We start from the raw sequence: 21,009 nt of genomic DNA on the forward strand, positions 1-21,009 counted from the left end.
GCCTTCTTTAGGTCTCAGTTCGGCCATTCTTCCTGTCCTAAAGCCTTCCACAACCACCTCCACACCCAGGTTAGAGCTCCCCCATGTGTTCTCCACAGTGGCCGTCTCTCCCTGTCAACACTCACTTGTTCTAGCTGACAGACACATCTTTTGTCCTTGTCACCCTCAACAAATGGCAAATTCATTGAGGAGTCAGATATCATCTCTCTTAATTACTACTGGTTCTCCAGGAACTATGTCATTTGAAATACTCAATAAACAGCTAAGAAACTATATTACAACTGAAATGATAAATGTATAGTGTCTATAAATATATCAAAATTCATCTAATGGTCGAATCACTCAGCAAAGGCACTTTAACTGTTTGCTTCTCTGTTCATTTTATTTATAAATAAGTTTAAGGGGCCAATAATATCATAGCAAAGTGAACGAAATAACTTTTAACAAATTTTTGTGGTAGAAATTTTACCAGTGCCCATAATAGGCTACTAGACTACTATAGATTATTTATATTGGCTTATAAAATTGAACTGAACCCAACCTGAATATCTGGTTTCAGCATTGAAAGTTTTATTCTAAATAAAATTTTTTAGAAAGTGGCTAAAACCAGGACATAATACTAAAAATCACTTGAAGTCTTAATTGTAGCATTTGCCAACTCTAATATGATAACAACCAATACCATTTAGTCTTTTTCATTTCCAAAGGAACTGGATTTTACAACTTTTTTTCCTCTCATTTAGTCACATAACAAGTTACTTGACTCTTGAGCACAACATGACTGTGTCATTCAAGAGGGTACAGGTGCAACTGTGCACCCACTTAGACAAGCAATTTTCCAGATTACATGGGCAGGAGCTTCACCTTTTTAGGAAAATTTGGTCCTATGGTTCAAAAGTACAGTACCATATCCCACTGAACAAGGCTGCATTTAAAAAGTAAACAGATCAAGTTGTGCAAGTTACTCTTCAGACTCGACTTTCTACCACCTTGTTTATCTGACCCCCTCCTATCAGATATCAAGCTGATTTGGATGAGTTCGCTTTGAAAGGATATTCTTTAGCTTGAGGTAAAGAAATCACATTGGAAAGCAAGTTACTTTTGGACCTTCTTCCTTAAACCAAGAGCAGTAGAGAATAACTCCATTCCACCAGCGATGTTTTAGGACCAGTGAAATTACTATGAATTCTGCAACACTGAGCAAAACTTTTTGAGTGAGCTCTCACTACCCTTGTGCTATCAGCAAAGCATACACCTCTCTTTTAATTTTTTTTATTTATTTATTGTGTGTGTGTGTGTGTGAGAGAGAGGAAGATTAGCCCTGAGCTAACATCTGTTGCCAATCCTCCTCTTTTTGCTGAGGAAGACTGGCCCTAGGTTAACATCCATGCCCATCTTCCTCTACCTTATATGTGGGATGCCTACCACAGCATGGCTTGATAAGCAGTGCATAGATCTGCGCCTGGGATCCGAACCTGCAAACCCCAGGCCACTGAAGCAGAGCACGCAAACTTAACCACTATGCCACCAGGCCAGCCCCTCTAACTCTTTTATATAGGAATCTCTCCGGGTGGTTTACAGACCTAAAGAAGGAAAAATGACAGGCTGTGGGAGGAGCTGTACAAACCCACGTCTCAGTCCTTTAACTCTAACCCATGTCACAGTCCTTTCTTTGCCTTTTCTAGTTTAATTCAGATTACATCAACCTCTTAACATAGCCTAAGTGATCTGCAGTAACTACCTCCAAGTTCAGACTGCTAGCTGAAGGAGTTTCAGTAATTGCACTTTGTGTACTTACATGTGTACTACCAGAGCTCTTGATTCAATGAGCCAGCTGCTCATCTGACTACTTCCCCGGATGGCATAGGCATTGCAGGAGTTTCTTGGTAGGTAATTAAAATTCTATTATTTCCATGATCCCATGTATTCCAGACCCTTCCACTGCACAGTTTTGAGACCTCTTTTTTTTTTTGGTGGGGGGGATAGGTATTACACAGAGTTCAAAATTCAAAAAAGTACTAGAGACATCTAGTATAAGGTATGTATCTTCTCACTTCTGTCATGTGGTCAGTGACCCTGCTCCCCAACTCAAAGGCAATCACAGTTATCAGTTTCTTGTGGCTCCTTCCAAGATATTCAACACCATAATAAGCACAAATATATGTATTCTTTTTCACATATGAAAGTACATTGCTTTTATCACTTAATATATCAGCTCATAGAGAATGTTCAGATCCTTTATAATGGCTGTACAGTAGTTCAGTGATATGAATGTATTATACTTATTTAATTATCCCATTTTGATGGGCATTTCAGCCACCTCCAGTCTTCTGCTATTACAAACAATACTGCCATGAACATACTTGTACAGCTACATGAACATATCCTATAGTATAAACTCATTTTGTCAAATTGCTCTCCATGGAGACTGCATCAATTTATACCTCCACCAGTAATACATGTAGGCTTATTTTTCTACCACCTTATAAAATTAGGGAATTATCAAATTTTTTATCTTTGCCAAAATGTAGGCGGAAAATGGTACCTCATAATTTTAACTTGAATTTCTCTGTGTGGTTTAGCACATTTTCTCATCTGTGCAGAAGCCATTTATTTTCCTTTGCTGTAAACTGTCTTGGAACATTTTTCACCTAGGTGGCTAGTCTTTTTCATATTGATTTATAAGAGTTCTTTATATATTAAGAAGATTTCCCTTTGGTCACTAAGATGAGCTATAAATTTTTCCTCTAGTCTGTTGGTTTCTCTGTTGGCTTTACTTATGATGGTTTTATATTTTTTGCAGAAAAATTTAACATTTTTTAAGCATTACCTTGACTTATTTTCCTAGTAATTTTTTTCTCAGATGGAAAAATAATTTTATCAATAAAACAAATGTTTTTGCTAAAGTGAAAGAATTTCATTTTTACACGGTATTATGTTTTTTGGAAAAAATTCATAATAACAGAAAATATTTTCATCGAATAGGGTAATATTTTCTGCTACTTTGTTTAGTATTCTTCTTAAAACTGGAAAAAAAAAAAAGGTCTAAGTGAAAAAATTGCCTAACAAGAAGTAGTTAGGCTTCTTGATAACCTTAATTGCTGTGAAAAGAAAAAAAATTTTAGATTATAGTCCTCTGTTATAAGCACCTAAGAGTACTATGGTATTCATTTAAAAATTCTACTACAAAAATGTTCTTTTCTTTTTCTATCTGTCTACTGTGCACTTAAGCCGTAGATAATTTTTTAATAAACAGTCTACGGTAGGTACAAATGTAATAGTGAATTGACCTTGTTTGCTGATATCTTTTTCATGTTCAAGACTAAGAATCTATTCTGAAAATTGACCATAAAGGCAAAAGGACAAATATAATAATATTGTATTTTTTTCTAGGAAGGGTATTTTAAAATTATTTCTTTAAAAGAACCATGATTCTTACCATGTCCCTATAAAAATTCCAGTAACTACATGATTTAGCATTACTTCTCTACAAATGATAAAAGGAACAGAGATTATGGTGTAAAATGCAGGTACAAACTTTTATTTAAGATTCTTTACACTAACATTTGAAAACATAAAATGTTATTTCATGCACAAGATTATTTACTGGTATATGCTAAATTCATTCAATTCTTCATCTTTATGAAAATGTTATATAAAAATACTTAAATAGCTCTACTTAAAACCACATTTTCAAAGTGCTCTCTAAATATCAAAAGAAACTCTGGTGGAACGTTTCCTTAGTCAAGAAATCTAGAACAAAATACATGATGGTAGAACAAATGGGAAAGGGTTGGCTATATTAGAGAAAGAAAACCTCAAATAATGCATATATAATTATTTCTTATTATGCATCCATATGTAATTATTATTTTTTATTCTTATGTTCATCACTATATTCTTTCTTTGAGAAGAAAAATATAGGGTGGTAATTTCAATGATATGAACACTACAAAACACTTCTCTCCCTCCACCACAGGCAACTAAAGATGAGACAATTTTACATCAACCAAAATGAACATTATTAAGAAAACAAAATGAAAGCACAAACTCTTTTAGATGTAAAATCTTATCTATCTCAAATGTTGTATTGCTCTCAAAAATTATTATTTATTTGGATAAAAACTGTAAAATCACTGCTAAAAAATCAATATTTTGAATTTTAACACCAATCTGAAAAACCCATTAATATCTACAAGAGGTAAGAAGCTACTAAAAATGCTCTCTAACAGCTACTCTTAACCAGTATCTCTAATTGTGCACTTTTTAAACTGTGTACATAATATTGTGTGTTACATAACACTTTTGTGATTTATTTATGTTCTTGTGATGCCTTCCATGATTCCTTTAATGGTATGACGTGAGTGTTAAATTTCAGCATATCACAAAGAAAATGCCTTTTATCATGAGATAAAACTATTATGGTTAAAAATAAATGTATTATTCCTTGTATTAACAATGATTTATCCACAGTCTAGCAGAGCTAATTTTCCAGGACAGTGCTACTATTTCTCAGAATTTTGTCTATCAAAACTACTTTGTAAAATGAGATACCAAGAGGTACCAGTTCACGGGCCTTGGAATCATACTGATCTAGGTTTAATCTTAGATTCTGTACTCACACAAGCTCTGTGACTTCAGCTACTGTTAGTGGTTCTGAACCTCAGTGTCCAGACTCATCTGTAACCTGGAGCTAGTAACACCTACCTTCAGGTTTACTACTATCTCATTTAGAGAGAATGTTTGTAAAGTGCTTACCATAGTGTCTGGGATAAGGCACATATTCAATAAAATAGAACACAGTAATCAGCTGCTTCATGAAAATACATTTGAATAGGCTAAAATAAGTATCAAAAACAACAATGCAACTAGAACAAGACAGGGTCATACCTTCATCACTCTACTGTTTGTGGCAAACAAACAATAACAAAATTAAGGAAGCATACACTTCCATAATAAGAAATTAAAGTTATTTATCTATAGAAGATGTCTGATTTTTCAACAAATTTGGCTTTCCCATGCCACCTTTGTCGCCGGGCCGGGTACCTTGCCCTGTGCTCCAGGCCCAAGAAAGTGGGTCCTTGGGGACCTGCAGGAAAGAATTCAAGCAAGAGCCACAGAATAAAGTACAAAAACAGCTTTTTATTAAGCAATTAAGCAAGACTTAGGTAAGGGAAAGGGACAGGCTACAGAGAGCCTAGGCTGTCTCAGAAAGCAGAGAGAGCAGCCTCGACCTGCGCTGAAGGGGATTCTTTATGGGATTCTAGAAGGGAAGCAGGCGTCATGGCTGGGGATTGGACCTTGGGACGCATGACCAGTTAACTGATTGGTTCTGGCTTGTTTAACCTAGGGCCTCATCTAGCCCACCAAGATGCCTGTCTCACCTGGTCCCAATGTTTTTCCTCACCTATTTATACTATCATTTTGCAGCAAGTTGCAGCTTACATGTAAATCATGTTCTAAATTGGTACTCATCAGTCATCTCTGCCAAGTAGAACTCTTCATCTTCGCCTAAATCTTTCCTTTCCCTCAGGCAGTTGAGTGCTTTCTTCTGTCTTTCTCAGGGATTTAATTAGTTGAAGGTACCTCTATTAAGGCATTTATCGCCGTATTTTAATTACTTCCATGTCTGCCTTCCTTTTACCACAAGTAGAGACTGTTTACGTGGATCTCTCCAAGGCATACTGCCTTTAATTTTTTTAATACAATATCATGTTCATATTAGCAATTTTTCATTGCTTCCTTGGGATGGATTCTAGAAGTGGATTTAGTGGACCAAAAAACATGAATGTTTTTAAAGGTCTTTGATGAATGTTACCAAATTATTTTGCAGAAAGGATAAATGAATATATATTCCTATTTAAATTCATTTTTGAATTGCTGACATCCAGCCCAGATCTACGACTTCATTAACATTTTCTTACTTTCAAGAGAGGAAAGACAGGGGAACTAATATTTTGGGGCATCTACTAAGTGGCAGTTGCCTTCCCAACAACGTGAAGCACATGGTTATCCACGATTAGTGTTGGTGATTTTTTTTTTTAAATAATTTTATTTATTTATTTATTTATTTTTTCCCCCAAAGCCCCAGAAGATAGTTGTATGTCATAGCTGCACATCCTTCTAGTTGCTGTATGTGGGACGCGGCCTCAGCATGGCCAGAGAAGCGGTGCGTTGGTGCGCGCCCGGGATCCAAACACAGGCCGCCAGCAGTGGAGCACGCGCACCCAACCGCTAAGCCACGGGGCCAGCCCTAGTGTTGGTGATTTTAATCTTGTTTAAAAAGAAGAAAAGAAAATACCTTAAATTTACATATTTAAAAAGTAAAGGTATGTAATTTTGAAAAATTATCATTTGCAATATTATTTGGAAGGTAGAATACATCCACTATAGTAACAAGGATATAAATAAATCTAAATATACTTATTTAAATATTCATGATTAAATACTCATGATAGAACTGAGTCAAGGCTCTGGATAACCCAGATGTTTAACCTTTTGAGGAAATGCCAGACTTTTCCAAAGCAGCTGAACCATTTTACATTCCCACCAACAGTGTATCAGGGTTTCCATTTCTCTACCTTTTCAGCAACATTTGCTAACATCTGACTTTTTTATTATAGCCACCCAGTGGGTGTGAGGTGCTATGTCATTATGGTTTTGATTTGCATTTCCCTAATGACTAATAACACTGAATATCTTTACATGTGCTTATTGGCAACTGCATATATTCTTTCAGGAAACGTCTGATCCTTTGCCCATTCTTATATTGGGTTGTCTTTTTCTTATTAAGTTGTAAGTTTTCTTTACGTATTTTAAATATAAATGCCTTACTGGATATATGATTTGCAAATATTTATTTCCCATTCTGTGATTTGTCTGTTCAATTTCTTGTTAGTATCCTTTGTAGCAAAGTTTTTAATTTTGACAAAGACCAATTTATCTTTTTTTTTTCTTTTGTTGCTTGTGCTTTTGGTGTCATATCTAAGAAACTACTCCACATGCAAGGTCACAAAGACATACCCATATGTTTTCTTCTAACAGTTATATTGTTTTATCTCTTACATTTAAATCTTTTATCCATTTTAGGTTAATTTTGGTATATTAACTCAATATGAAGTAGGGATCCAACTTCATTCTTCTACGTGTGGATACCCACTTGTTCTAGCACCATTTGTTGAAAAGCCTATTCTTTCCCTCACTGAATTATTTTGGCAGCTTTGTCAAAAATCACTTGACCATACATATATGAGTTTATTTCTGGATTCTCAATTCTATTCTACTGATCTATATGGTTATCTTTATGCAAGTACTATATTGTCTTGATTACAAGACACTTTTGTAGTAAGTTTTGAAAGGGGGAACTGTGAGTTCTCCAACTCAGTTCTTTTTTTCAACATTGTTTTGGCTATTCTGAGTCCCTTAAGTTTCAATATGAATTTTAGTATCAGTTTGTCAATTTCTGACGAAAATAAAGCTTGGATTCTGATAGGAACTGTATTGACCATGTAGACCATTTTGGGAAGTACTGTCATTTTAACAATATTAAGTTTTTCAATTCATGAATATGAAATGCTTTCTTTTATTTGGATTTTAATTTCCTTTTCAATAATTTGTAGTTTTCACAGTATAACTTTTCTTACACTTACACTTCTTTTGTTAAATTTACTCCCAAGTATTTTATTCTTTTGATGCTCTTGTTAAAGGAATTGTTTTCAAATTTTTATTTTTGGATTGTTCACTGCAAGTGAGTGGAAATACAACTGATTTTTATATATTTATTTTGTAGCCTGCACCCTTGTTGAACTTGTTTTTTATTTGCAATAATTTCTTAAGGGATTTCTTAGGATTTTCTACATACAACAAGATGTCATCTGCAAGTAGAGATTTTTATAATTTTCACCAATTATAGTTGGTTTCCTGCATAGACCTGCTGTTCCAGAAGTGGATCTCTGCCATTTAACTTTTAATATAAATTTTATCAATACATACCTTACTTGAAATTGGAATAACCAAAGGATTCTGACTGTAATTTAAAACTGCAGCAAAGTTTTATGCCTATCAAAATGTAAGGTTTTGATCTTTCTAGAAGAAGCAAAAAAATAAAATTTCATTTAGGAAAATGAACTGAAAAGAGTTTAAAGAAAATTGAAAAAAATATTATTTTCCTTGACCATACTAAACATTCCTTTTGATCATTTAGATTTTTCTGTTTAATCATTAGCACAAAAATTACATTGGTATGCCAAAATTCAGTAGTCTAAGGATTCTGGTTATTCTTAAGAAGTAGTTTATAAAATCTTTAGAAAAATTTCTATCAGTAGCTCACTGTAACAAAGGATACCCAATTCAATATCTAGAATCATATATAACTTTCTTCTACTTTATTAGTAGTTAATGAAACATCAGGAAAAAAATTTTTTAAGTGCATGTACAGTGTTCATTTTTCCATCTTTGGGAAGGCCAAATTCCTACTAATTTTCTTCCCATCAGGAGTACTCTGACATTTTTCTTCAAAGTGAATTATCTTCAATACAAATTTAGTCCTTCACCATCTTTAAGACAACCACATTAATCTTTTCCTTTATCATGAACTATTTTGACTAATTTTGTGTTACACAGAATAAAAGAGAAATGGAAAACATCTTGGGAATCCAGAAGGGAATCATGAAAATATAAATAAAAATCAAAAATCAGTTTGGTTTTTTTTTCCTTTTGTGAGGAAGATCAGCCCTGAGCTAACATCCATGCCAATCCTCCTCTTTTTGCTGAGAAAGACTGGCCCTGGGCTAACATCTGTGCCCATCTTCCTCCACTTTATATGGGACGCCGCCACAGCACAGCCTGACAAGCCGTGCATGGGTGTGTGCCCAGGATCTGAACCCAGGCTGCCAGGAGCGGAGCGTGTGCACTTAACCGCTACGCCACAGGGCCGGTCCCCAGTTTGTTTTTGATACTCAAGTTTATCATCTTAATAAGCTAAATAATATTTCAACTTGGTATTTAGTACGTTTTATACTTCTTAATTAATTCTGCTGATCATCCTGACACCTGATTCAGAATAAAGACGTAAAACACATAAAATATTTTACTTCTACTGCTTCTTCACTTAGCTTTTACTTCTATCATGATTTCTTCATTCCCCAAAATTTCCATCCTCCCTACTTTTAAATTTTTCACTAAAAATGCTAATTTGCATTAGTTTGTGTATTTTTAAAATTTTTACATAACATAAAATTTACCATCTCAACCATTTTTAAGTGTACAGATCAGCAGTATTAAATACACATTTTTGTGCTACCATCACCATCCATCTCCACAACTCCTTTCATCTTGCAAAACTAAAACTCTATATCCTTTACACAATAACTCCCATTCCCCACTCCTCCTAGCCCCTGGCAACCACCACTCTACTTTCTGTCTATGAATTTGACTACTCTGAGACTGCATGATTTAGAATCATACAGTATTTGTCTTTTCATGCATAATGTGCTCAAGGTTCATCCATGTTGTCGCATGTGTCAGAATTTTCTTCCTTTTTAAGGCTGAATAATATTTCATCATATGTATAGGCTACATTTTGTTTAGCCATTCATCTATCAATGGACATCTGGGTTGCTTCTACCTCTTTGCTATTGTGAATAACGCTGCTGAACACAGGTGCACAATTATCTCTTCAAGACCCTGCCTTCAATTTTTTTGGATAGATACCCAGTAGTGGTATTGCTGGATCACGTGGTAATTCTACTTTTAATTTTTTGAGGAACCACCACAGCGTTTTCCACAACAGTTACACCACTTTATGCTCCAACCAACAGTGCACGAGGGTTCTAATTTCTCCACATCCTAGCCAAAACTTACTATTTTCTGCAGTTTTTTGGTAGTAGCTATCCTAAGGGCTGTGAGGTGGTGTCCAATTGCGGTTTTGATTTGCATTTCCCTAATAATTAGTGATGGTGAGCATCTTTTCAGGTGCTTATTGGCCTTTCATATATATTCTTTGGAGAAATGTCTATTCAAGTCCTTTGCCATTTTTAAATTGGGTTGTTTTTGGGGTTTTTTTCCCCTCTTGAGTTGTTAGAATTCTTTATATATTCTGGATAATAATTCCTTGTCAGATATATACAAATATTTTCTCCTATTCTATAGATTGCCTTTTCACTCTGTTGATTGCACCCTTTAATGCACCAGTTTTAAATTTTGATGTAGTCTATCTATTTTTTCTTTTGTTGCCTGTGATTTTCATGTCATATCTAAGAAATTATCATCAAATCCTATGTCATGAGGCTTTTCCCTTGTGTTTTCTTCTAAGAGTTTTATAGCTTTAGCTCTTACATTTAGGTTTTTGATACATTTTGAGTTAATTTTGTATATGGTGTAAGGTAAGGGTTCAAGTTTATTCTTTTGCATGGGGATATCCCATTTTCCCAGTACTATTTGTTGAAAAGACTGACCTTTCCCCATTGAATGGTCTTGGCACTCCTGTCAAAAATCATTTGACCATATATTCAAGGGTTTATTTCTGGGTCTCTGTTCCATTGGTCTATGTGTCTGCTTTATGTCAGTATACTGTTTTGATTACTGTAGTTTTGTAGTAAGTCTTGAAATCAGGAAGTGTGAGCTCTCCAACTTTGTTCCTCTTTTTCAAAATTGTTTTGGCTATTTGGAGTCCCTTGAGATTCCATATGAATTTTAGGATGGATTTTTCTATTTCTGCAAAAAATTAGTTGGGATTTTGACAGGGATTTTATTGAATCTATAGATCACTTTGGGTAGTACCGACATCCTAACAACATTAAGTCTTCTAATCCATGAACATTATGGTTTTCCATTTATTTGTGTTGTCTTTAATTTCTTTCAGCAATGTTTTGTAGTTTCCAGCGTACAAGTCTTTCTGCTCCATGGCTAAGTTTATTCCTAAGTATCTTATTCTTTTTGATGCTGTTGTAAATGGAATTGTTTTTGCTTTGTGTATGTTCAAATCTTACATAAAAAGTATCACTAAATATTTATATCTTCACAACTTTCTTTTTCACTGTTATTATGGTACACACATACACACTGAAAGTGTAACAACATGTACAAGAAGGACACGCAGCACGTTCAGGATAACTGTCACTTCTGGGGAGGAGAGGGCAGAATGGGATGATATAAAGGAGGGATTTAGCTGTATCTATGAAATTTTTCTTTTTTCATAGGAGACCTTTATAGATTTGTACATTTGAAATATCTTATAATTTAAATTTTTTTAAATTAAATAAAAGAACTCTGAAAACATGGAGTATATGAAGCACTACTATGGGCTAAACAAATATGACCTTGCCTATATTACTTCTAGGGTCACTAGCCTAGACTGTCACCTCTAGGCTAATTAAGTTTTTCTTGATGTGGCACTGAGTGATCTAGAAAACCAAGTATATAGTCACAGGTCTCCTCTCTAAGATCCTAAAAGCAGGGTTCCACACTATTAAAATCTTCATACCAATGAGCCTTTACTTAGTCCACACTATTCAACTTGACTCCTTTCACAATACTGATGTCAAATGAAGCTCAATCCATATCTGCTTAGGAAAAAGGGATATACTATCAGGAGTACTCGCTTCTCATTAGGCTTGATGCTTCAGATAACAGCTAAGCCAATAAATATGGGAAGTAGTTTTTGATACTATATATCAAGGTGAATATTTTCCAGGGAAATTTTTAATGCATTAATTTTGATATGTTTTTTAAATAACTTTACTTTCCTCAGGAGCTAAAAAGTGAAACAGGAGATAACTCCACAGGAAAAATTCAAAAGACACCACTTGAACTGCTAGGCCAATGGTCTCTAGTTTTCTAACATGGAATCTAAAACAAGCACAAAGAAATAACAGCTCTAAGAAGTAATCTGGGCTGTTTTCTTATTAAAGTAATGCTTAGAAAAACACTGTATTAGAGTATCAGACTAATAGTAACACTTCAGTGGTAACTCAGTACAGAACTGAAAATTATGCTAAAGTCTACACTTTTGTAAAGTTAACCTTCCCCCAGGAAAATGCTACATTATAATATTAATACTCTTTACTACTCAATACATATAATTTGCTACTCAATGTGATGTACAGTTAAGTGTCTACTTACAAAGCTATTTTTTTAAACGATCATATAGAAAGGAAGAACGAAAAGAATCACCTAAATTAATCACAAAATATATCATAAGACAATTGTTTAACTCCATCGTAGCTTTTATCTTAAGAGAGTTGAATGAAATATCTTTTAGTAACGAATGCTTTGACAATTTTGGCATATAGAACAAATCACAAAATTTAAACACAACCAAAGAGACTATCCTTAATCCATGGATTAATCCCATTTACTTGCGACTCTGACTACCACAGAAAAATGTCAGCTTCTCCAGTGTAGCAGCCTAGCACTTACCTAGCACACATTAGGCACATAGTAAGTATTTGTTGAATAAATGAATTCTCACTAATTCTTGACTTGTGGTATTTCTAGCTGGGATCAAGAAACTGCCATACACCTCAGGCCTCACCAGGTCTTATTTCAGTTACATTATATTATTTTGATTTTCATGTCCTGTTTAAATCGTTTGATAAGAAGTTATTTCTTCCCCAAAGCAAAATGACATTTCAATGCAACGTAGCCACAAGAAGAGAGATGTAGATTAAGATAATATTCATTATACTAACTATATAGCAGGTTCCGTGGGTTCATGTTGAAAGTTAAAAGACACAAGTTAAAATAGTAACTCTTCATGGTATTTTTCTGGCAATCTCAAATCACAGAATTTAAACGCATCATTCATACCACAGGACAAACACTAAATCTTATTGTAACATTGTTCAGTATAGACCAGAATTAAACTAAAGCAGGTCTGTCATGGATACTATCCAAGGGGTTTAAGTTTTTCAAAACAAAAGGAATGTCACCATAAGGTAAATTTAGCCTCAAGAATGTCTCACAACATGAAATCTCAAAAAAATGTTATATGAGGCTTCAGATTACTTGTTTCAAAAGAATGGTTACCTACTACAGCTATCATATGTTTGGAATTATAATTAATGATGCTCTTCTCTATAACAAAGGCAAAAGTATTATTTCTCAACAACAGAAAAATGATCCAGGTATCAGGAAGTAGGTTTAGAACGTGGCTAAATCTAGGAATGTCTTTCCTGAATAACATAAGAGAATATAAATTCCCATTTACATTCAGCTTCCTAAAGAAGACGAAACAGAGACATAGCTATGTTACAGATTCAAAAGATGAGAGTCACTGAATAGGTTCAAAATTGTTTTAAATATTCATAGATAATTTCAAGACTACAAAAAAAAAAAAAAAAACAAAGAAAAACTCACAGAGAACATTGGCCCACTGTTTGATGCTACAACAGTATGAACTTCATCGTGCAATTTTATTGAGAGCTCCCAGTTGGCCACTTGTGGTTTAATAATAGGCACTCTGAAGTAGAAAGAAAAGAAAAACAGTTAATAATTTTATATTATTCTCTTTCAGTAAACTGATTTTCCTCTGACATTAAGTGTGCAGGGTAAAACTGCCAAAGGCTATATTTCAGAACATTTTATTTAAAAAGCTTCTATTCTTGGGAAAAAGCTCTTGGATTTAAACTAGAGAGGTTAAAAACAAACAAACAAAAAACGGAGACACTCCCAAGACAACAGCGGTCATTCAGAGATAACTGTGGTACCCTCAACTAGTCTATGAATTTGAATTGCTTAATTGTGACAGTCCTTCAAAAATTAATCTCCTTTAAGCAACATTAATTTGTTTTCAATATTTGGCTACTTTTCAAGACTGTTTTTAAAAAATTACAATGCTGGTCTTTTCTTTTACCCAGGTTTCTTGAGCTATAATTGGTATGCAAAAAACTGTACATAATTAACACATACAATTTGGTCAGTTTGTTATTTATTCACTCGTGTTACCATCATCACAAGCAAGGTAATAAACATATCCATCACCTCCCAAAGTTCCCTTGTGTCCCTTTGTTTTGGTTTGGTTTTTTGTTTGTTTTGGTCCGAATACAACATCAATGATGCTAGTCTTAACATACAGGTCTTTTCTTGTGTATGATCAATAGTACATGGTCCAGAAAAATGGGGTCAAGCAGCCAGAGGAAAAAATATTTTAGAATACAAAAATACAAAAACATTTTTAGAATACAAAAACATTTCTAGAATACAAAAGTAACAAAAATTGAATGATTTCTGAATTAACCTAAGTATTGCATGTTTACATTATTTATAGTTGTGACATAACATTTACTAAGCACCAAACATGTAGTATCCAGACTCTAGCATAAGTCACAATTCTGAAAAAATGTTGTAGGTTATGTTTTAATTTACCCCCAAATTTCAAAAGAATTCTCTGCATATTCAATTAAAAAAAGTCATGGTCAAAAAAACTATGATTATAATTAAATCACCTCTAGATACAATGTCTAATGGAGTATGTTAATAATTTAGGTGAATATTTGTATTCGGCCCACTACTTACTGATTTATTTTCTGAAGATAAAGAAATGTTTTAAACACTATAGAAATAAAAATTAAAGAAAAATAAAAATATGCATCAACAAATCAATAATAATGCACACTGTAGGCCTGGAAGATTCTTTCTTGGCAATTTGAAGAGGATTGTTTCAGAGAACAGAGCTTCACCCATGAGGGCTTGAAAGAACCATAGGGGAGCACATAGGAAGGAGAGAAGGCAGAGAGGAGAAAAGAGAGAGGAAGGCATGGGGCAGAGAGAAGGAAAGCGGGGAGGACTGCTGTGCCCCATCTTGACCTCTGAGCACTCTATTCCATAGGGCTTATTTCTGTTTGTCTCCCCCAGTGACCTGTGAGCTTCTAAAAGACCAAGATCATGCCTTATTTTTATATCCCCAGCCCCCTGCACAGGTTGGGGAGAAAGGGCTGAGGGGGGAAATAAGAAAGAATTTGAGGGGCATCTACCATACTATGCACCACGCACTGCCCAGGAGAGTCTGTGTCACCCAAGGGGCCCAGCAGGAGCTCCCGAAGGAGGGTGAACCTTGGGTTCCTGGATTACTACCTCGCTGTTCTTGGACTATGTAGATGACCTCACTGGACTTGACTTTGATCACCTTCAATTGGGGATAGCACCCCGACCTCTCAGGGGTATTGTGATGACAGAAATAACCCCACAGCTAGATTACTGTGCAACATGGCTTTTTAAAATCTTTGCTATCCTCGATAATTACGTTACTCTCCTGCTCAAGACTGTTCTATGGTTTTCTACTTACCAGGTAAAATCTTAATTAAACTACCTACCACTCAAGTTCCTCAAAAATAAGGCCCCACTCTTTGTATCCAATTTTATTTCTGAATATTCTCTGACTTGTATATTTGTTTGGGCCAAACCTTTAAATTGCTTCACAAACCAAAGCAAGTCAAGCTAAGACAAGCAGGAGAACTCAGCACAGTGGTTACAAACTCAGACTCTGGTAACTTGCAGAAGTTGGTACAAAACCCAGCTCTGCCATTAACTAGTTCTGACCTTGAGCAAATTGGTTTTTTTGTTCTCAGGTTCCTTACGTATAAAATTGAGATAATCATTGTATCTGCATCACAGTGATATACTGACGATTATATGATGTATGTAAATGTTAACTTGTATGATGATGATCAGCCCCAACTCTAGGCCTATACTCCTTTTCCCCTATAACTGAAATCCCTTTACTCCTTCTCCTCTCTGCTTCTCAAACTAACAGATTTTTCAAGAAAAATATTATCTCTGTCATAAACTGTTCCCTAATCATGGTACAAACTTCAGTGATCTCTCTTCCACTTAACCTATTTCACATGCTTAATATTTTTCAACTTAGTCGCCCAATGGAGGTCACTCTTTCAAGTAAATGTGGAGACTCTTTTTAGTTATGCAACAAGTCTGTTTCCAGAGGAGAGGGGAAGTTGTTGATCCTGACATCCTGTTGGAACCCAGAATGCATTTTCCCACAGAAAGCAATCTTACAGATGGTGGCGAGACAGCGTTGTCATTCTTCAGAACCTAACTACTATTTGTTTTTCCATTGTTTTGTTTTGATCCACATCTGTTTCATATATGCTATAACCCGCCCCAAGAGGGACCTTGTAGAAAGAGCATAGGCGCTTTGGAGTTAAAATGCTGCGGTCTCATCTCAGCCCATTCTCTTCCTAACAATGTACCAGAGAACTCATTCAATCCTTTTGAACCAAAATTTCCACACCTGTAAAATACGGATGAGAGCAGAGTTGGGGAGGTGACAGGGGAAAGTTGTTGCTTCTTCTGAGCGCACAACTCCTGAAGCAGCACTTTTCTAACAATTTCTTTTAAGGTGATATGTTAACAGGATATAGGAAAGAGGCTTCACTGTGAAAGCAAGACCTTGAGATACTAAGAAAAGATGTTGAAACCGTAGACTCTCTTTATGAGTTCACTCTTCTACAAACAAAATTTGCTAAGATTCCTTCTGGCTTTTATATAAGTCTGAAAGTAGTTTTGCCTTGTTTTTAAATAAAATGAATGGGGTTGGGCATATATGCCCGGTATAAATATCAATAAGGTCTCGAGTAGAAATAAACTATAAATAAAGATAATGATACATACCAACCTGAAAGTACACATGCTTTATTTCTGCAAAATCATTGAAATCACATTAACAATAATTGCTTCAAAACACAGATATCAATTCTACCAGCACACACATGTTTATAATGGTAACAATTACCTAAAGTTATATTTTAAATTTTAGAAAAGAATTACATTTATCCATTAAATCCAAAATAGTCTCAAAGAAGATTTTTACGAACAACTCTCTGAAAAGAGGGGGAAAAAGTCTTGGATCTTCACTCAACTCACCACAGTAATGATACCCAGAAAACAGCTTCCTTTACTGAAGTATGTGTCTAGTGAAAGAGGCTGCCATCTAATCAAAAATTTCATCTGTACAACTTATTAGTTATCTGCAAAGCTGATATCATTTAAGCTACTACTTCAAAACAAACAAAACCCAAAAAACCCAGCAAACAGGAATTCACATAAACAGCTACTCACAAAGTAAATCAAATAATAGCTCTTACCCAGACCTGTCCACTTTGATTATCATCAGCCAGCCAGAATGTTCAACAAAACTAAATCTTTCTATATTTTATGATAAAAACTGCCAGCTGATTGTCACAAATGTTAATGCTAATACATTTGACTCACTGGAATATTTTACTCAAAAAAGTGCAAGTAATACTCAAATATATTGCTATTGCATGTCTTTTTAAAGCAGATTTTGTGTAAACATAACTAATAGCATCTTTAGTTAGCAAGGATTATAAGCATCTCAAAACTTGTGTAAACATAACTAATAGCATCTTTAGTTATCAAGGATTATAAGCATCTCAAAACCATTATCAGACACTCAGAAAAGCTGGTTTTCAATTGTGCCATTACCTATTTAGGAGTAAAATACTGAGTTAAAACAATGTTAGTGGTCAAAGAATCATTAAGCAATCCTTCATCATAACTTTCACAGTGGGTGGTCTGTAAAATGATCAAGAATAATATGCTGCATTCCACAGCCACAGAGGTCAGCTTCTGCATACAAATCTTTGCAGGAAGAAAAAGGCCTTCAGAAAAGTGGGCCATTCATCTGAACCAAGTTCAGAGAATTTCCAGCACAGTGAAAAGATATGTTATGCAAGCACATAGATGTATTCAGTGGGGGTAGACAGAACCAGCTACATGGAGACTACAAAGGAGCCCTCCTATGGCTCATGAATAAGTCGAGGAAATGATCAGAAAAAAAAAGGGAGAGATGTTTAGACAGATGGCCCACTTAAAATGCCTGAGACAGGGCATAAGCAATTTTAATGAAACTTGAGATCTAGCATATGAATTGTTTCTTATTTCCTCCAGGAAAAAAAAAAAAATCTAAAGACGAAAATTCAGCAATTTGCTGAAAAACCCACCTTCAGCAAGTTGGGATGGAGGAAGAGTCATGAATAAAAATTTCATTAGTGCAATAAATTCATAAAAAATTCTTTACAGAGGCATCAGCTATCAAAATGAATATAAAAAGCATGGAATGAACAGATTAAAGGAATTCTAAACAGAAGTCTACTGCCAAACCAAACAAAAATCTAAGCCTTATTATGTGAGAACTTACAACACTCCAACATTAAAGTTCATCACAGCAGAAGAAAGATAAAAGCAGCATTTTCAGAGAACCTCTTCAAAGCTAGGAATTGTCATAGTGGAGGAATAGAATTCTGCCTATGTGCAATTTAAAACGTGTATGTTAGAACATACGAGACTGTGTAGAAGAGCGTCTATCACAAAATAGTGCCTAGAAATAGTTAGGGAACATCCCCAAGTTTGGTGTCATTAGCATTACAAATAATTACACAAATGACACCTGAATCTAGAAACAAATAATATTACTTATAATCTTATGTATTTTAATATTATGCCAACCCTATTTCCTTCTTCCACCAATAAGGGTTTAGGTTCTCAATTTAAACATTGGGCACAATTAGTCAGGAAAAGGCAATGTAGTACAGTCATCACCCCTGCAGGCCCTAGGGTCTGACTGACCACTGGCCACAAAAGCTATGTGACTTTTACAAGTTACTATCTTCCTTGTGTCTCAGTTTCCTTATCAGTAAGACAAAGATAATAAGAATACCTAACCCACATGTTGATTAAATGAGATAAAAGGTGTAAAATGCTTAGACTAGTGCTTGGTACATAAATGCTAAATAAGAGTCATCATTATCATTATCATAATTTGGTACAATAATATCTGAAATCCTCCTCCATTATTTCAACTGTTATTTTTTTAAAAAATATTAATATACAATTTATATATAGTGAAATTCAAAAATCTTAAATTCCACCATTTACCTTTCCAGTAAATCTGCCCCTTCCCCCGACTAGTTCAACTATAGGTCAGACTAAAACTTCACATAAACAGACTCCAGAAATATGCACTCTTGTGTGTGGCTTTTTTTTGCTCAACATAATGTTTCTGAGGTTCATTCATGTTGAATAGTTCGTTCTTTGTTGATTGCTGAGTAATATTCTACTGTACAAGCACACTAAAATTAGTTCATTCTTCTGTTGATGGGCATTTGGGTTGTTTCCAGTTTGGGGCTCTTATGAACAAAGCTGCTATAAACATTCTTTGTACAAGTCTTTTTTGAGGACATATGTTTTCATTTCTTGTGGGTAAAAAATCTAGGAGTGGAAATACTGGGGTAGACATATGTTTAATTTTATAAAAACTGCCAAATTGTCTTCCAAAGCATTAAAACATATCTATACTCCCACTAGCAATGGCCTTTTCTCCATATGCTTGCCGCCGTTTGGTTGTATTAGTCTTTCTACTTCTATCCAAGTAAGTGGCTGAGAAACCACGTCTCGTTAGAGTTTAATGTACATTTCCCTTACAACTAATAACATCGAATACCTCAACATTAGCACTTATTGGCCATTTATATTCAAGTTTTTGCCCATTTTTTATTAGAATGTTGGCCTTATTATTATTTAATTGAGGGAGTTCTTTATTTTGCACAGAAACCTTTGTCAGATTCATGTACTGTGAATATTTTCTCCTCCTCCGTGGCTTGCTTATTAATTTTTTTTAAAAAAATGTCTTAACTTTACCAGCTTTTTTCAAATTAACAATTTTTTAGAGAAGTTTTAGGTTTTCAGAAAAATTGAGCAGGAAGCACAGAATTCCTATATATACCCTCACTCACCCCAGCCCTAACACAGTGTGCCTATTATTTTAACATCTTGCATTAGTGTGGTACATTTGTTACAATTGATGAGCCAGTGTTGGTGCATCATTATTAACTATACAGTCCACAGTTTACATTAGGGTTCACTCTTTGTGCTGTACATTCTAAAGGTTTGAATAAATGTATAACGATGTGTACCCACCATTAAGGTATCAAAATAGAATAGTTTCACTGTCTTAAAAACCCCCTGTGCTATTCAACCTGTTCAACCCTCCTTCCTTCCCCACGAATCCCTGGCAACCACTGATCTTTACTATCTCTATAGTTTTACTTTTTCCAAAATGTCATATAGCTAGAATCATAGAGAATGTAGCTTTTTCAGATTGGCTTCTTTCACTTAGTAATATGCATTTAAGGTTCCTCCATGTCTTTTTATGGCATGATAACTCGTTTCTTTTTATTGCTGAGCAATATTCCATTGTCTGCGTGTACCACAGTTTATTTATCCATTCACCTACTGAAGGAATCTTGCTTACTTCTAAATTTTGGCAATTATGAGTAAAGCTGCTGTAAACAATCATATGCACATTTTAGTGTGGACATATGTTTTCAACTCATTTGGGTAAATACCCAAATGGTATAAGGAGCACAACTACTGGATATGGTAAGAGGACGTTTAGTTTTGTAAGAAACTACCAAACTGTCTTCCAAAGTGGCTGTACCATTTTGCATTCCCATTAGCAATGAATAAGAGTTCCTGTTCCTCCACATCCTCACAAACATTTGGTATTGTCAGTGTTTTGGATTTTAGTCATTCTAATAGGCATGTAATAATATCTCTTTGTTGTTTAATGGAAATCTTTAATATTAATAAAAACATAGTATTAATTTTTCCTTTTATATTTAGTGCTTTTATGTCCCAAAGAAGTATTTTCACTATATCAAGGTCCAGAAGATATACTCATATGTTTTCCTTTAGAGGTTTTATATGTAGACTTATGACTCATCTCCAATTTTCTCATGTGATGGGAAATGGGGGGAGGTTCATCTAGTTGTTTCAAGAAAATTTGTAGACAAAGTTTTGCAACTTTGTTCATCTGTAAGACTGTATTAGTTATTCTAGGTCCCTTTGCATTTCCATAAAAATTTTAAAACCAACAGGTCAATTTCTTCTCCCTCCTCCCCAAAACAGCCCTAAGGGATTATGATTGGTCCTGCATTGAATCTATTCATTAATGGAGGGAGAATCAACACTTTA

The 21,009-nt window shown here is 34.7% G+C and overlaps 1 protein-coding gene across 4 annotated transcripts in view; it reads right to left on the reverse strand.

Annotated features, from left to right (window-relative positions):
- The window catches only part of ITGBL1 (integrin subunit beta like 1), a 1,366,350-nt gene that overhangs the window by 1,076,343 nt on the left and 268,998 nt on the right, over positions 1-21,009 (reverse strand). For 3 of the 4 annotated variants that reach the window (XM_004423143.3, XM_087435886.1, XM_087435885.1), the window contains one exon: positions 13,357-13,459. The exons of the other annotated variant lie outside the window; for it this stretch is intronic. In XM_004423143.3, coding sequence (XP_004423200.1) covers positions 13,357-13,459 — 103 coding nt within the window. The remainder of the gene's footprint in view (positions 1-13,356; positions 13,460-21,009) is intronic. 4 annotated transcript variants of the gene reach the window in all.

The sequence above is a fragment of the Ceratotherium simum genome, chromosome 10 (genome assembly GCF_057802395.1).
Source record: "Ceratotherium simum simum isolate JZ-2026a chromosome 10, ASM5780239v1, whole genome shotgun sequence".
NCBI classification, from domain to species: Eukaryota; Metazoa; Chordata; class Mammalia; order Perissodactyla; family Rhinocerotidae; genus Ceratotherium; species Ceratotherium simum.